The following is a 17,165-nucleotide window of genomic DNA, read 5'->3' as shown; positions in this document are numbered from 1 at the left end:
AGCAACTAAGTCTTCACTTGAATAAAGTTTGATGATGATTTTTTTTTTCAGCTGGTCTGTTTTGTCTGGCTGGCTTTTATCAAATGGCTGTATGGGCCAAAGCCAAACACAGAAATTACCTGAAAGAATTCAAAGATTATCCACGAAGTCGGACAGCAATAGTTCCTTTCTTATTGTAAATGCTGTAATAATTCTACCTCCAAACAGATCAAAGTTAATAGGAGTTTGATATTTAATAAGGGTGTATGTCTACAATTATTATATTAAGTATTGCCATAATTAACAATAAGACTTGGTAAAAAAATATTTTTATTCAACCTTTTCTTTCTTTGTTTACTTTATTTCTTTCTTTACCTTTCTATGATGTTCAGATTTTTATATTTTTTTTTACAAAATATCTTCTAAAAGGACAGTTTTTTTTTCCCCTACCAAGCCTAGGAGCAAAAAAATTAAAAGTGCCACAAGAGCCAGCCATTTCCCAATTTTTTATAGGGCAATATGCAATAGGGGATTGAGGTGGTAGAGTCAAATCAAGCAAGTCATTTCAACATGATGCACAAAACCCTGAACCAGCAAGCTATCCCTAATTTTCATTTATTGGATTTTTTTTCATACATTCAGAGTTTTATATTTGTTACATTTGTTATTCTATAATTAGACAATAAATTTTTTTTTTAATTAATTTCTTTGTTGGTTTTATGATTATATATTTTCATATTAGGATTCAAAAAAGGTTTCCTTTTAATTTTTATATCTATAATATATATAGTTCGTCCAGACCATAATGGTTCGGTGATGACCACTTCTGTCATTCAGGGGGGCTGTGAGGCGTTGCACTGAGGTTCTGCACCTCCTCATGTGGCTGATGAGATCTATGAGGGACTACACATTGGGCAGGTTATTGGAGCTGGTGTGATTAGCCTTGTTTTTTTTTCTCTGATGCTTTTCTTCTGCCGGCTTTGTTCTCTTGTCCTCTGCAACTTGTGCGCCAGTTTTCACAGAGCGATGCCATGATTATGTGCTTCCAGGTGGCAGGGTCAATGCTAAAGGTTTTCAGAGAAGCTTTGAGGGTGTCCCTGAAGCAATTTCTTTGTCCATCTTGTGAGTTCTTCCCTTAAATAAAGAGGGGTTAAGGGATGTGGGAGTTTTAAATTCTGCAGATGTGGCCTGTGAATCGCAGCTGCTACATCAGGATTTTGTGGATGCTTTGCAGGCTCACTCTTGGAAGGAATATCAGGTTGTTGTTTTTGCCATTTAACATTCAGTATTTTTTTTATACGGGATGTGAGAATGACAGCTCAATAGACCCCTAGATTTGTGCTTAAGTTATCTGAAATTGAACCACACTAAAACTGGTACCACATTGTGTAGTGAAATGTTTTGAAATTGCAGAAGCTTAGTATTGTTTCAAAATTCAACAGGCTTGACAATATGAAATTTGTTGTGATTATTGCTATTTCGAGAGATCTAAAGATCACATTAGTAAGTCCTCTAAAGATCTATTACAAATTAGCTTACTTTAAATGTGATAACATCTGAAGTAATTTTCCTCTGAAAATGTGTAAAACTTACATAGAACAAAAAACATTCACTGAAATATTTTCTATCATTTCATTTGTTGAAAAAATGTAATACATTTTTGAGACACTTTACCCAACAAGTGGCTTAAAGTACAATATCAAATATTGAAGCATCAATTTATACCTGCTCTAATAAAATTCTTGTAAGGAGAAAAAAAAAAGTTACTGATTTTCTAAGACCTTAAACAATTGAGTTCATTTAATATAAATTTACAATTTGTTCTTAAAAATTTAGAAAAGAGAACTGCTTTTTGAGATGTATTTATTAACATAGTAAACATGATCTAAGTAATGTAGAATGACTTAAATCTGAATCTTAATGACAATTTTAAATACACACATTGTTATGCTTTTAAAAATATTTTTTGAAACTAGCCATTTTCAGATGCATAGAAGAAATAAAAAGTAAATAATACACACATAACAAAATAAAAAATCTTGTATGGAAGAAGATGGTCTTGAAATGTTGGCATGTACAATGAACAACTTAAAAAAGATTTGGAGAAATCATTTGTAGATTTCTAAAATACATTTGTTAACAAGTATTAAGTTTAGACTTATATATGCTACATATAACATCAGTTCATAAACAAAGATGATAAATACTAAATCTGAAGTAAATTTGCATCGGCCTTTCAGATGTTTGCAGAACACACAGGTACTATTTTTTAATTAATATTAGAAATAGTACTAAGCTTTAGGTTATTAATATTTTAATACATATCATCAATAACTATTTCTAGGATGCATAATTATGCAACAGGATTTACAGGTGGAAGTATTGTGCGAGCATTCTGTCCCCTTGAGCCCATCGCCATTTCCATATCATAGATTTCATCTCGCAATCTTTTCAGTTCCAACTAAAAGAGAAAAATATAATAAAGTAAGCTTAGTTAATGTGGATGCTATTGAAAGTTAAGTTCATTAGTCTCAATTAATTTTTTGGTTATCATACACAGACAAATAAATGCTTAAGCTCACCTGTTGCATTTCAATAATCTTCTTATGTTCCTCCAATTCCTTTTCAACTAATGGTCCAACTGGTTTAGGTGGTAATGGAATTGTTATGCCTGTCTTTTTCTGGCCCCGTACATCAAGACCCATTGCTGCTTCCATGTCATGAATGAGGACACGACAGATTCTTAACTCTTTACGCAAATCATTGATTTCTTTGATTAGAGTTACATTTTCCTGTCAGGTAAATACATTCCTCAGAGATTGTTTTAAAGGCAAAACAAAATAGTCAAACAATAAATGCTAATAGTATTTTTTATTAATAATAATATTGAAGATTGCTTCTGCAATACAGTCAAAACATAATATGTAAAATAAGTAAAGTAAAAGACCTAGAGATCTCTAGGACATGATATAAACGTTTTATGGCCGACCGTTTCCGGGGGGTATAATGGGGTTTAGTACAATGACCAACTGCCTTTACTTTCCCTAACTAAAGTCAGGTACCCATTAGAGTTCAGTGGATTCAGGGATGTCCTAAAAGTCCAGAAAATGAATATCCCAGTCTTCACTATGATTTGAACCAAAGACCTTTTGGTTCGAAAGCCAAGTGCTTTACCACTCAGCCACCAAAACCCCCCAAAATAATAAAAGGACTCTTTTTTCATATTCACCATTCATTATGTGAGTACTTACTAATATACTATACAAAATAACATTATAATATAATGTAGTTGATAGGATTAATTATAATAAATAATGCCACAGTGTAAATAAACTAGGAAATTTTAAAAATGATCTGTAAGCAGTTAGGCTTAAGAAAACATTTTCACATTTCTTCAGCTTTATGTTTATATGGTATAGGGTGACCTAACCTATAGTTAAGTGCAAGATTGCCAATCTAAAGTCTGAGGTTTTAGTCCTGTTGGAGACACTGAGACTTTCACTCAGCATTATAGGCATGGACTGAAGTTCCTAAGTGGATTTATTCAAGGTAGTTGGTCATAGTGATGGCTCCAGAAAGTCATGAACTTCAACCGCCCATCAGTTCATTAAGCAAGTTTTACTGTTACTTTATTTAAAATGTATAACTTGTTGCAGGTTAGATTTACACATAATAATTAACAGACCTGCATTATTCTGACATTATCAGCTTTGTGAATTTCTGAATCTTTTTCCAGCTTTTTACGTAAGCTTGCCACTGATCTCTCAAGGTGCTCTTTTTGTCTGCTGAATTCTTTTTGTATATCAGCATCCACACTGGCTGATTCAGTCTAAAGAGTAAATAAATAAAACGCTGATTCAGTCTAAAGAGTAAATAAATAAAACGCTGATTCAGTCTAAAGAGTAAATAAATAAAACGCTGATTCAATCTAAAGAGTACATAAATAAAACAGCTTTATTATTTAGCTTTACTAACTTGTAATAAGTAGTGTCTGTCCCATAGGGAAAATCAGATTTTTAAATATATCAATTGTTAATTTACTACTAATATAAAAATACTTTGATAAATATAAATCTGATTTCAATTGAAGGGAGTATTTAAAAAAAAGTCTTTTCAAAATCTACAATTATTTACATAAAGTAGAGAAAACAACATAATAGTAATATTAAAAATAAAAATTAACAATTGAAAGTCAAACCCTTTAAGAAAATGAAATTTAATAAAACAAGAAATAATACATAGCAAATGTAGTGAATGAACTTAAAAAGGAAAATTATTTTAAGCCTCATTTGAATAGGACATTTAATAACAGCCTCTCACTTTCTGAAATGGAAATATACAGCAGAAAATTTAAATTAATTAAAAAAATCTATACAAATTATTTTTTTCTACAATAACCCTTACATTAATCATTAGACAATGCTAACAAAAATGTTTAGCTTTTAAGATAAATTAAAAAAAAGAATATTAAAGTTTATGCACAGACCTATGTTCTAGAAACTTATGAATGGCATATTTAAATTATCTGTGATTGATACTAAATACTTTCATTTCTGAAAGTAAAGTTTCCATTTCAGATGTTATGATCTATTGAGCAGATGATGTAAAGGTCTTCTGTTTCTGTAGCCCATGGTCAACAAGGTTGTCATGTGGTCAGCACAATGACCAATCACCTTTACTATTCCCCAACTAATGTCAGGTACCAATTAGAGCTTGGTAGACTTAGAGGGACCCTAAAGATCCAGAAATAAAAAAAAATCACCAGGTTTTGAACCCAGGTCCCCTTAGTTTGAAAGCCCAGTGCTTTACCACTCAGCCACTGCCTCCTTTTGGGATAAAGAAAATATTTCATATTATAAAAAAATGTTTGCAATGTACAATCTTTTGATTCCTTTGACTGGTTACTATATAAAGAAATGTGTTTTCTTTAAAGTAATACTCATCAATCATCCTACTCACAATGTCTTCCTGCACATGTTTCTGATAAAGAGCTTTGATACTCTCCTTTAACATTTTAGGATCCTGAATGTAACCAACACAGTTGTGTAAGTCAGTCTTAAACCTGCGAACAATGGCTTCCACATCTCGAACCTAAACACAAATTATAATCTTGTTCATAAAAAGTTTATAAATGCTTCCCCCCCCCCTTAAATAAATATTTGTATTGTAGTAATTCATTTTCACACAAAATAAAATTAAGTGTATCCTAATGAATTAGTTATAGCCATGAAATGTACCTATCAACATAACTTTTAGTGTAACAAACATTTTTAATGCATTTACTATCCCTACTGGGCTAAAAAAAAATCCTTAATACAAGTAAAAACTTCTTTAACACAAAGCCTACATCCCTAAATAAATATAAGCCATAATGTTAATAAACTTTCTCCTTAACCTAACCCTCATATGGGTCTATGCCAATAAGACAGACGGGTATGATGGTTATTGCCTATTACCAATTTGATGAAACCAAGTGAGCCCAACATATATAACATTTGTAAACATCCAGTTAAACCTAACATTATATGCATCATTGTATTGACAACAATGATGCTGGCGAAAAAGAGATATCTCTCATTATAAACATTGGCCAAAGTTTAGATATAGCTATGTTAGACAAGAAGTTGTTAGCATACATATATATTTTTTTTCCAGATCTAAACCTAAGCTTTGAATCATAAATTTCTAATGTATAAAAAGTCTATTTGATTTGAAATTCATACATAAAATGTAGTGAAGACCAAAACTGTAATAACAAAAATAAATTACAATCATACCTTCAAAAAAATATTTCTATTAGCTAATATCGCCCTAAATATCTACTATTTATTTTCTTTTTTTTATAGCTCAGTGATATACATTTACTTCAAGTAAATGAGAATTGATGATTTTGTCCATTGCTTTTGAATCATTCTCTAACAATATCACAAAGTTAGATCATACAAAATTTTCACCTTTTGTCTTTCTTGATGCATCTCCTTGTCAGTAGCTTTTAATTTCTGACGCAGCTCAGTAATATTGAGTTCGAGTTGAGTGTTCTGCTTGTGAAACCGCTCTAACTCGCTCTCCATCTGTAAAAAATGATTTCTATTAATTGTTATACCAAGATGCTGTACTAAAAAAAATAAAAGTTAATCTTTTTTTTTAAGAGATTATGACATAAAATTACATCCATTAATTTTTATTGTTATGACCACTCACCTCCTGAATCTGCTCTTTCATATTTTTAATGTCCATCTCTCTGGGCTCTATTTGCTTTTTAAGTTCTTTTATTTTGTAATCCAATACAAATTTAAACTTTTCTAATTCTTGATTTTTCTTTTTCAGATCATAAATTCTTTTTTCCTGGGTACAAAGAATTTATAATTAATAATTGCTAAGCCAATTTTTAATACATAAAATAGACCCAAAATATATCATATATGTACACAGTATATAAATAAAAAAGAAAAGACTGTTGTACTTTATCTTGTATTGTATCATCTCTTTCTTGTATCTCTTTCTTGAGACCCTGGATGTCCTTTTCCAGACTTCGAATAACATTGTTGAGTTTTAATGCCTCAGCTTGAAGTTTCTTAATTTCATCTTTGTGGTCATCAATTTCTTTTTGAAGACTTGTAAACTGAAGAAAATGATGAGAACACATAAAATTTGTAATATAAAAAAAAACAACTCACACTTTGTTAGTGACTAAAACAAAAAATTCATCTGACCTTCTTTTTCATAATACCAGTTTCTCCTTTAAGTCTCATGTTAGCTTCTTTCTCATCTCTCAATCTCCTTTCATACTGATGTTTTATATCCAGAATCTCTCGGTCTCCATCTTCTTCTATTTGTTTCTTGGTCTCTTCATATTCTCTGTTTTGTTGGCGAGTCTCATCATTGCACTAAAATGTGTTTATAATACAGTGTTGAAATTCAAAATTTGTTTCATATTTAAATAAAACATTTGGTGATTGAGATGAATAGAGATAAAAAAAAAACACTGATTAATTAGAAATAAGAAAAAATGTAAATATAGACCTAGCTATTTAAATTAAGAAAATTAGAAATTACTGCTATTGCAATTTTTTAAGGTTATCTCCCTTAAAAATCCTCAGGCACTCCTAGAGTTAAATGTTAATTCTACAAGTTCAACTTAAGTGGATTTAAATCAAAGTAAAAAAAAAAAAATGTGTATAAATATGCTAACCTGCTCTAATTTGGCTGTCATCTCTTGTAGTTTAGTTTCATAATATTCTGTGAGTTCCTCTAGAGCTTTTTCCTTGCTGTCTTCCATTTCCTGCAGTTGTTTATCATAATCTTCCTGCATTTTCATCATTTTGGCTTGTTGCTCTTGAAATTTCTCATATTCCAACATTAATTTCTGATTATTTGCTGACTCTGAAAATGTTTTTTTGTTTAAGTGAAATATTTTATTGTTTTTTTTTTATAAAGTATAAGAAAATTATGGCATTGAAGGACTAAATTATTAATTTTAAAACAATGTAAAAAAAAAATTCTATTTAGCTAATTAATAACTTTGTCACACATATAAAGTCTGACCTAAATCTTGTATTTCTTTAGCATGATTGTCCATTATCTCAGATAACTCTTCTTCATGTTTAGCCTCCTCCTTGTCTTTATCAGTTTTAAGGACCTATGTTTAGAAAAAAGAACATCTTGGTATTTAAAAAGGAAGTGATGGTTCAAAATAAAATAAAAATCAAAAAATTGAAAACCAAAAAAAATGACTTTTTATATTTATTAAGGAAAAATTTGTAGTAAGAGGTCTCCATTCAAAAAAATTGTTGTTGATTCAAGAAGCAGCCTATGTTATAATCAATAAATGTATTTATTTTAATACCTGATTCTTTGTTTTCAAGGATTCCATTTCCTGTATAAATTTTTCTGTCAGTTCTTTCATTTTTTCATTGTAGGTCATATCTTTCAGGCGGAGCTGATATTCATTTTCCATTTTCAGCTCTTCAACTCGTGAATTTAAATCAGCCACAGTTGAATTCTAAATTATTGTACAGTGAGAAAACATTTGTTAAAAGTAAAGAATACAAAAATATCATTTAGAAATAAAGTCACTGAAACTTTTTTCAAACATTACTTAAGAAACCCATGTGTTAATAATTATTTACCTTTTCTTCTAAATCACTTTTAGTAATCAGAATTTCTTCAGCCCAGCCAACTTCTTTATCTCTTTTAAGCCCTCTGCCTTCTTTGTCCTGTATCTTCCAGAGTATGATTGTAGCATCCTCTGCCACACTTATCAAGTATTGGTCATCAAAGGTGATCTTCATCTAAATCAAAAGCTCAAGTAAGTAAAGAAAACTGTATACATACACACAAACAAAGTAAACTCAATTTCAATAATACTATATAAATATTTTTTTAGTAAAACATTTAACAACCTTTACAATGGCTGCTCCATGACCTGGATACTCTGTCCAATCACCTGGCACAGCCAATGGAAATTTCATTGACCATAAAGCACCTTTCACGGTACCCGCGAACAGCATGCGGCCAGAGTGTGACATGGCTACTGTGCTTAGTGTCATATCACCGGCCATCACCTCTCGCAGAATCTGAAAGATGAACAAATCATTTAAATTTTGTCATAGCAATCAGATTTTCTATATAGAATATTTTTTCACTGTTATTGACGTAGATATGTTACACCAGACTGTAAATGAATCAGTTGTTAGCTAAGTAGTAACATAAAATCTGCTTTCTATTTCTCTAACAAACATAAAAAGAAGAAATAATATTCATTACAAAAATTAATATTAATCTACATTTAGTCTTTTTGCCATTTCATAATATATTATACAAACAGAATACATACAGAACTAAACTACACCTTCCAACATTCTGATCTTTGGCCTAAAATCTGACAAAGGTCTTCCTGCAAATCGTCATCCATGCTGGCCTTTCTCCTTACACTCTTTAACATAAACTTTAATGTTTGTTAATTAAATTTCAAAACCTACGTGTGAATCAGCTATCTCCTTCAAGGCTTTGTCAGTACCAACAGCAAATGTAGTTTTGCCATCAGGTGTAACAGTGACACTTGTATAGTTGCATGACTTCATGACACTCTCACTAATTCTCTTGCCACTAAAGGTGTCCCATTCATAGACTGCTCCATCCATGCCACAAGAAATCAATTTGCTATCATCAGCACTCCAGACTACAGCCTTTACTTTTCTGTTAAATATTTAACATTGAAGCATAGAAATATATTTCTTAACAGATAAGTTCTTCAAGAAAATAGAATGGAGACACTCATGTTGTTTGCTATAATTGACTTTTGATTTTTTAAAACATAATTATAGTTTAAATTAGTATATATACTATAATAAACAACCTGATATTTACCCATTATGACCTTTCAGATTATTAATGTTTTCAAAAGTTGTTGTAGAATAAAGCTGAATGACATTGCCCATGACAGAAGCAAATAGATGTCCTCCATTACTGAATGCACACTAATAAAAAACAGTTATAAAATATAATCAAAGCAAAATATAATATGCATTAGTTAAATTTTGAAGAGTAATTAAAATTGAAAAATGAAAATATTGTTATAAACCTGGTGGTGGCACAGATGGGGGTAGTGGTGTGAGTGTAGTCAGCCGACGCAAATCGCCCCAGGCCAGCGCTAGACGAGCGGTCAACCGTGACGAGTTACGGCGATCGGCCGAGACGAGTTAACAACATGAAGGTTCGAGTAGGATCGGCGTCGTGAACAGAGCTCAGGAGCGTCCCAGAATGGTCGAGCGACGTTCTGTCCGGTTCGAGAAGGCCAGTAGGGACCCTATATAAAGAGCGGAGGTGTCGCAGTCAAGACAGTTCAGAAAGCGGGTTCACGACAGGAGTTCAGAACACGGTCGACTACAGCACAGTTCAACGGTGTGGTTCTGTACGGAGCATTACGACGGTTCAGTGCGGAGTACTTTCAAGTACAGTTGAGACGAACGGCGTCCTGATTTTGGTCTGTGATCGAGTCCGACACAACGAGCCCAAGTGTGTGAAGTCAGTCCCGAACTGTTGAACCCAGTGCAAGCCCGGAACAAGACGGAGAGGCCAGTGCAAGACTTGATTAGGAAGAACGGTGTTATCGGAGAGATATTTGTTATCGCAGAGCTATTTGTACTGTTCTACGTGTTGCCAATTGTACAGTATTGACTGTTATTTATGGACATTAAACCTTTACGTTATTTTGGAGCCCTGACTTGTCAAGTTCTTTAAGTTAGTGGTGTATGGTGCAGTTTGCAGAGAGCCTGGATAGTGAGATTCGTAACAATATTAAGGTTTTGACTTATTTTTGGTAACAATATGAAAATGAAAATCTTTTGGTGGGGACAACCCCAACCTGGAAATTTACTTGTCTATGAACAACTTTTTTTTGGCATTCCTTTTTCTGTTCATAAATTCTTTGAAAGGAAGTTGCAGTTGAACTTATTTGTACAGATAAATCATTGCCTAAAGAAATCATAAGCTTTCAAACATTCGTTTATATTTCAACCATGTGATTAATTTTTACTCACTCAAGATTTATTAAACAAAGAAAAGTGTTAATTGCTATGATAATTTTTTTGCTACTGTGGTTAGGGGAAATTTTATATTCTGTAGCTTTACCCAAAAACATTTAAGGTAAAACTTAACCAAATTTATAAAAATATTAGTCTTTTTTTAAATGATATAGACTTACTTCCCTACAGCCCCGAACAGTAAATTCTTTAAATGTCCTAATATCATCAATCAATAGATTCATCAGACGCAATTTGTCACTGAAGCCAACAAGAATGTATAAGCCAGATGGGTGTAGAGCAACACTATAAGCTTCTTCTGCAAATACTTTGTACAGCTCAAGATTGCTAAATGGAAAAAATAAGTCATTAATATTTTTTTATTAAATAGAGGTCTTTGTTACTCCATCATTTGGATCCTATTAGCACTATATTATCATTACTATGGGAGAATTAAGAAAGAATTGTTTTAAATGAATTTGACAAGCTCAATGTTTATACATAACCCATCTCTATTTCCAATACATTTAAATCTAAAATTAAATATTCTAAATCAAACAATTTATTAGAAAACTTATAAAATAAATACAAAGGATAAATGACAAATAGAAAAAGTCAAAAAATGAACAACAGATTAGACTTACCATGTTTCATAATTCCAGATTTTGACAGACCTATCCATTGAACAGGTGGCAATTAAAGGTTTTCTGATACAAACATCCAGACCTAAAATTGGTGCATTGTGAAATACTTGGGATAATATTTCAAAAGAAGCTTGATCTCCCTTAAACAAAATGTAAAAAATTAAATTAATTACCACTTTTAATTAGCTCCATTAAAAACTCCAGTTCATTAAGACAGTTATGTTTTTAGTCATTTAGTATCATAACCATTAACTTAAAAAATGTGCAATCTCTAAATAAAATTAAATTTGTTAGTTTCTCTCTCTCACTTTCTTCCTCCCCTTTCACAATCATACTATCATTTCCCATCATTAAAGCACACCGAATCTCTGTGTCATCATGTCAAACATATTTCTAATTCTAATGCTCAAGTTTTTTTTTGTTTTTTTTTAAAAGACCTACTTTGTCTTCTGTTTTTTCATATCAATAACCCTAACCTTTTTTAATATTCAGATTACTTTGCCTCTGCTTTAAGATATTAAGGTTTTTTTTTCTTCTACAGAATGCATAAGCTGTAAAATGCAATTAGCATAATCCAGACCATGTGAAACAAACCCATGAAATTAGTTTAAAGTTTTTATTATGTTGTGCTTATATTCTAGACTCTAGGCATAAATTCCAAAACTTGTTATTTAAATTAAACTATGAATGTGTCAAGGAAAAAACTTACTTTGCTGAGGTCAGCACTTGAAAGTGTCAAGTAATAGAGTTGGGACTGGTCTGTGCTGCCAATCAAAGTCTCTTCTGATGGACTCACTGTTAAATGCCTGAACAATTGCTGCTGATTAAGTGCAGGATCCTGGCTATTGTAGGGATCAGGAGGAATCTAGAACCATTTTTAAAAAAAATGTTTAGAAATAATCTAACAAATTCCTGACCATTCTAATATTGACTAAATATTTTATAAAATTCAGGCAAAGTAATGAAATAATGAGGACAGCAAATTAAAATGTAATTGAAATATAACATAAAATAATCCATTTATTTTTTCTAGTTGCTCATGTTAAACTATATTAAGTTAGATATATTTGAAAGTTTTTAAAAAGTAGTCTAGTATCATGACCATATTTACTTAAAAAATGTAAAATCTTCAAATAAAATAACATTTCTTAGTTTTTCTTTCACTTTCTCATTTCACAATCATTCTTTCATTTCCCATCATTACATGTCCCATTAGAACATTGCATCATTATGTCAAACAAAGTTCTAATTTTTTGTAAAGGTTTTTTTTTAAAAGGAATATCTTACTGTAATTTCTCTAACTTTTTTGAAAAATTCCTTGTCTTCTGTTTTTTCATATAGATAAACAGTTCCATAGCCAAAAGAACAGGCAAATCCTTTAGAATATGATACCAGTGATGTAACATGTGTCTGATAACTGCTTTCATCAGTAGATCTAAAATAATAACAGATACATACAAGAAATAAGAAAATATTAAATACTTGAGACCCTCAAAACTAGATGTAAATATCCTAAGGTAATTCATTAAAATATGTAGCCATTTTAATGACCTACGTGTCATTGTTTGCTAATATAAACTCCCTCTTGAGTTCTCCAGCTTCAAATAATAATAGTTTTCCTGAGTCTGTCCCAACAATGATTCTATCTTCTGACACCCAAGCATGACACAGATAATTCTGTGGGTCTGACTTTTGAAAATTGAAAGGTTTCAAGTTTCCTTCACTGTAACGGAAATATCTGAAAACAGTGTTGCCAACCACACAAAGCTGAGTGTTGTCTTGGGGATTAAAGCTCACCTTTAAAAAAAAAATTATTGTATACAGTGGGCTTCAGTAATCATAATAATCTTGCAAGGCAAATTACTACTTTAAGAAACCTCAAACATTTTTAAACTTGAGGCCACTTTAAGAATAAAAACAAGAAAAATTAATGACCAACACTTAAATTAATTATTTTACTTATTTAATAATATCAAGTAAAATGATGTATTTATTTAACACTAATTATTAATTACCTGATAAACCTCTGAATTAGGATTTTGTGGATTTGATGTCTTGATAGAAGCCATCACTTTGGATTTTTCCCATGTCCAATATAGGAGTGTCCAGTCTGGTTTTCCTCCTTGAGCAACAAGATACTTAGAGTCTGGAGAAAAAGCTAAGCTTACATATTCATTAGACTGAACTTCACTAGAGCTAAGCACTTTCTTTTTACGCAAGGAATGAAGATCATAAATAGTGATGATAGCTTTTTCTCCTTTCTCTGCCAAAGCCACATATCTCCTATTTGGACTTACTGCTAGTGCTGTTGTTTCTTCACTTCTGTCAGTTCCTGAAATAAGTTTGTATGTATAATTTGTAAACTTTGTAATTTAGAAAATTAAATTACATTAAACTGAATGCATTATAATCTCTTTGTTAAAAAATCTTTAAATACCTTGAATAAATTTTTGTGTTTTTTGATCAATATTATAAAGGATGCAGTTTGAGCCTGCTGGGTAGACAATTGTTTGTTCATCATGGTAAGAAACATTTCCAGTTACTCCAGACTTTAGACCAAATATATATCTTGCTTGAGCAATAGCTATGGACATTTTCGTACAAAACTGGTTTTAACTCACTTATTTTTCTGTGGTAAATCCTACCTAAAGATGAAGTAAATTTTTATTGCTTATTACCTTTGTAAAAAAAAAAAATGATGCATACATAAGTCAAACAATGTAAATTAAGTTTGGAACATTGTATTTGTAAATGAAAATATCAATGTTGCAAATCTATTTGGAAGGTCAGTAACCAATATTAACAAAGTGACAAAGATAGAATTTATATTTACATTAACTTACATTTTATCACATGTATTTTTTTAAAATTTGTTTTATAAATAAGCTATTTTTATGTTTTAAATGGTACTATGAGATAAAGGATATCTTTAAAATGTTATTTATAGTTCAAGCACCTTGAGTTAACAGAATTTCATCATGAGGAAATTGAAATATATCACATTTTTCTTATTGTAGCAGTAAAATTAATGCTATACTAATAATATTTCTACTAAATTGCTGGCATCAAGTCAGTGGTGTTTCAGCTCTATATAAGAGTCAGGTGCTTGCATTCTGTAGCTTGAGACCACTTATAAATTCACCACTTAGATCTAAATGTATATAAGGATCAAGGGCAAAAGGGACAATTTTAAGGTTGGAAATTTAATTCTGCAGACATTTTCTAGTATATATTTTTTGTGTGTTTGGCAATAAAATTTAAGTGTTTCTTTGTTTTGTATAATAATTGTGTTCAATCAAATATGAAATTTTGTCTTTAGGTGGTGTGTCTTGATTATTACGATAATGGCTTACTTTTATGGAATTAAAATTTAAAGACCTATATGTATATTTTTTAAAAACTAAATGTTTAAATTAACTTGCTTAATTAGTAATTAGTGCTTCTATACTCTCCACACTGGCCTCCAGCAGAACATAGTTATGTGTAATGTAGTCTTGCCAGAGTATGCCCATTATGCAGCAAAGGCATTTGACAAGCTTTGAATGCCTTGGATAGAGCACCCAGGTCTCAGAGCCATACAAAAGTGTGGTGAGAACCACTGCTTTATAAACATTGATTTTTGTTGCTAGGTGAAAAGACCTATTCTGCCATAAGTGTGAGGCAGCCAATAGGGCTTTGGCCATTGTGAGAGGTTGTCTATTTTTCTGTACCATGATGCATTGTTGGACACTGTGCTGCCCAGGTAGGTAAAATGGTTAACAATAAGAAGGTGGCCATTCACATTGATTTGGGGAGCTGAGTTAGTTTTTATTGGGGACCTATGAAGCATGACCTCCTTTTTTTAGGTTAATGGACAGACCAAATGAGGCAGCAGCCTCAACAAATTCATGGACAGCAAGTTGAAGCTCCTGTTCAGTTGTGTGCAAGAAGGGCACAATCGTCTGCATAGAGCAGCTCAGTAGCAATCATCTCTTTAATTTTTTACAGGACAGCAAGTACTGCACATGTATGTTAGATATTCTGCCATCGGTGCAGATCTTGATGTAGATGCCCTCATGCAGGTGTAACCTCATTTTATTTAGCATTGCTCCAAAGAATATTGAAAAGAGTGTTGGAGAAAGCACACAATGCTGCTTCACAACATTCTCTAAAGAGAAGTGAACTGATAGGTCACCATTGTATCTAATTTGAACTTTTTGACCCTCATGCAGTTGAATAGCAATGAATCTTGGAGGGCATCCAAGCCAAGATAGAATTATCCACCAACCATTGCAACTCGCTGTGTCAAATGCTTTGGTGATATCAATGAATGCAGTGTACAAGCCCAGTTTCTGCTGTCTGCATTTTCCCTGTATTTAACGCAAGACAAAAATTATGTCCAATATTCCTCTACCAGCCCAGAAACCATACTGACTTTATGAAAGCACAGTGAAAATGGAACTCAACAAATATCCTAGTCTTGTTGAGGTTGAAATGGCCATCAGATCGGGAAGCTCAAAAGACACAAACAGATGATCTTCAAGTAGAAGTTTTTAAAATGGGTGGTGCTGCTCTCATAGAGAGCTTTACAGACCTTTTCCCCTTGTGATACCATCATATCCCTGTACAAAAAAGGCAACATTAAATGAGACTGCTCCAATTACTATGGCATTACTTTACTGTCAGTAGCAGGAAAAATCCTTGCCAGAATACTATTTGACGAATTGACCAGCTCAATGCACAAAAAGTATTGGTCAGAAAGAATTGTCACAATGTTTTTGCTAATTTTTCCAATAGTACTTTTTTACTTTAAAAATTTATATCTTCCCTTTTTTTTTGTCATTCAAGGAAAAATTTTATAAGGTAAGAAACTTTTTTAATAATATAAGTTTTACTAGCTGGATATGACCCGAGGACTTAGTTTGGGTATTACTTATCTAGTGGATTGGATTTAGATCTATGTTAATTATAGCGAGTGTTCCCTTAACATTTAAAAAAATATTTTCCCACAAAAATGAAAGTATAGTATGAAAATGGGTTTACCAGTTTAGCCAACATATTGATATCTAAGATAATATACTGTGAAATTGGGTTTACCCAATTTGTTAAAAAGTTTCATTCTTTAATATAAATAAACTTAGTTGTTTTCTTATTTTTAGGGCCTTTCCGTTGTGGGAACAACATTAAACATACACTACGGTCTCTGCCATGATCAAAGGAACATTTATGCCAACTTTTATCAAGATTGTCAAGCGGTTTTAATTTCTAAGCTGGACATACATACATACAATTCATACATATATACACACACACATACATATTCAAATGCATACTCCTTACATACTACTTTATATATATATTTATATTTATAGACTAATCATTATAGATCAAATCTCAGAATTGACAGAATCTAGATCTAAATCTAGTACTTACTACAACTACTAGAATCTTCAATCTAGATTCTATTTCATATTATTATATAATTATTTTGTTTATAACTACTAGTACTACTTAGGCGACTTAGTCGTCTTAGTCTAGCCAGTCTAGGTAGACTACTACAACTAAAAACTATGTAACTGTTTATTACTACTACTACTTAGTCGTCTTAGTAGACTACTTACTACAACTAAAAACTACTAGAGTCTACTACTTAAGTCTTAACTTATTTAAGTTTTAACTTATTATAAATTATAAGTCATATAATTATAACTTATTATAAGTTATTATTTATTATTTAATTATTATTATTACTACTATAATATTATTAATATAGATCTACCTAAGTCTACAGCTGTACAAAATGTCGAAAATTAAATCATGTGTTTCAATTCAATTTTATATAGATCTACAAACTTTATACAAATCTTTTAAATGAAACACATCCGATAAAAAGCATTGTTTTGAGATCGTTTATTTTGCATTAAACCAAGTACTGTGAAGTAGCCATTGTAGAAAAGTTGCTTTAACGTTGCTATGGACAACTAATTACCTCCCTTTGGATACGAAACTATAGCAATAGCAGTAAAAATAGAAAATCTAA

The 17,165-nt window shown here is 31.4% G+C and overlaps 2 protein-coding genes across 3 annotated transcripts in view; one reads left to right on the top strand and one right to left on the bottom strand.

The window, feature by feature from the left end:
* The window catches only part of LOC106077618 (very-long-chain enoyl-CoA reductase-like), a 129,461-nt gene extending 128,779 nt beyond the window's left edge, over window positions 1–682 (top strand). For both annotated transcript variants that reach the window (XM_056030871.1, XM_013238344.2), the window contains exon 12: window positions 52–682. In XM_056030871.1, coding sequence (XP_055886846.1) covers window positions 52–179 — 128 coding nt within the window. In that variant the 3' untranslated portion in view covers window positions 180–682. The remainder of the gene's footprint in view (window positions 1–51) is intronic.
* Window positions 683–1,825: 1,143 nt separating this feature from the next.
* LOC106077617 (cilia- and flagella-associated protein 57-like) lies at window positions 1,826–17,098 on the bottom strand. The gene is made up of 23 exons (XM_056030865.1): window positions 16,905–17,098; window positions 13,584–13,791; window positions 13,162–13,478; window positions 12,702–12,943; window positions 12,434–12,581; window positions 11,856–12,011; window positions 11,147–11,286; window positions 10,685–10,850; window positions 9,349–9,458; window positions 8,961–9,177; window positions 8,382–8,555; window positions 8,109–8,270; window positions 7,826–7,981; window positions 7,525–7,618; window positions 7,172–7,362; window positions 6,693–6,866; window positions 6,443–6,601; window positions 6,181–6,324; window positions 5,934–6,050; window positions 4,939–5,070; window positions 3,665–3,808; window positions 2,562–2,771; window positions 1,826–2,440 (listed from the first exon to the last, which is right to left on the bottom strand). Exons 2-23 carry the CDS (start codon window positions 13,738–13,740, stop codon window positions 2,333–2,335), a joined length of 3,618 nt encoding a protein of 1,205 aa, XP_055886840.1. The 5' UTR covers window positions 13,741–13,791; window positions 16,905–17,098; the 3' UTR covers window positions 1,826–2,332.
* Window positions 17,099–17,165: the final 67 nt, after the last annotated feature.

This window comes from Biomphalaria glabrata, chromosome 5 (assembly GCF_947242115.1).
Source record: "Biomphalaria glabrata chromosome 5, xgBioGlab47.1, whole genome shotgun sequence".
Taxonomy (NCBI): Eukaryota; Metazoa; Mollusca; class Gastropoda; family Planorbidae; genus Biomphalaria; species Biomphalaria glabrata.
The sequence above is the reverse complement of the archived record's forward strand: the minus strand, read 5'-3'. Positions and strand labels throughout refer to the sequence as shown.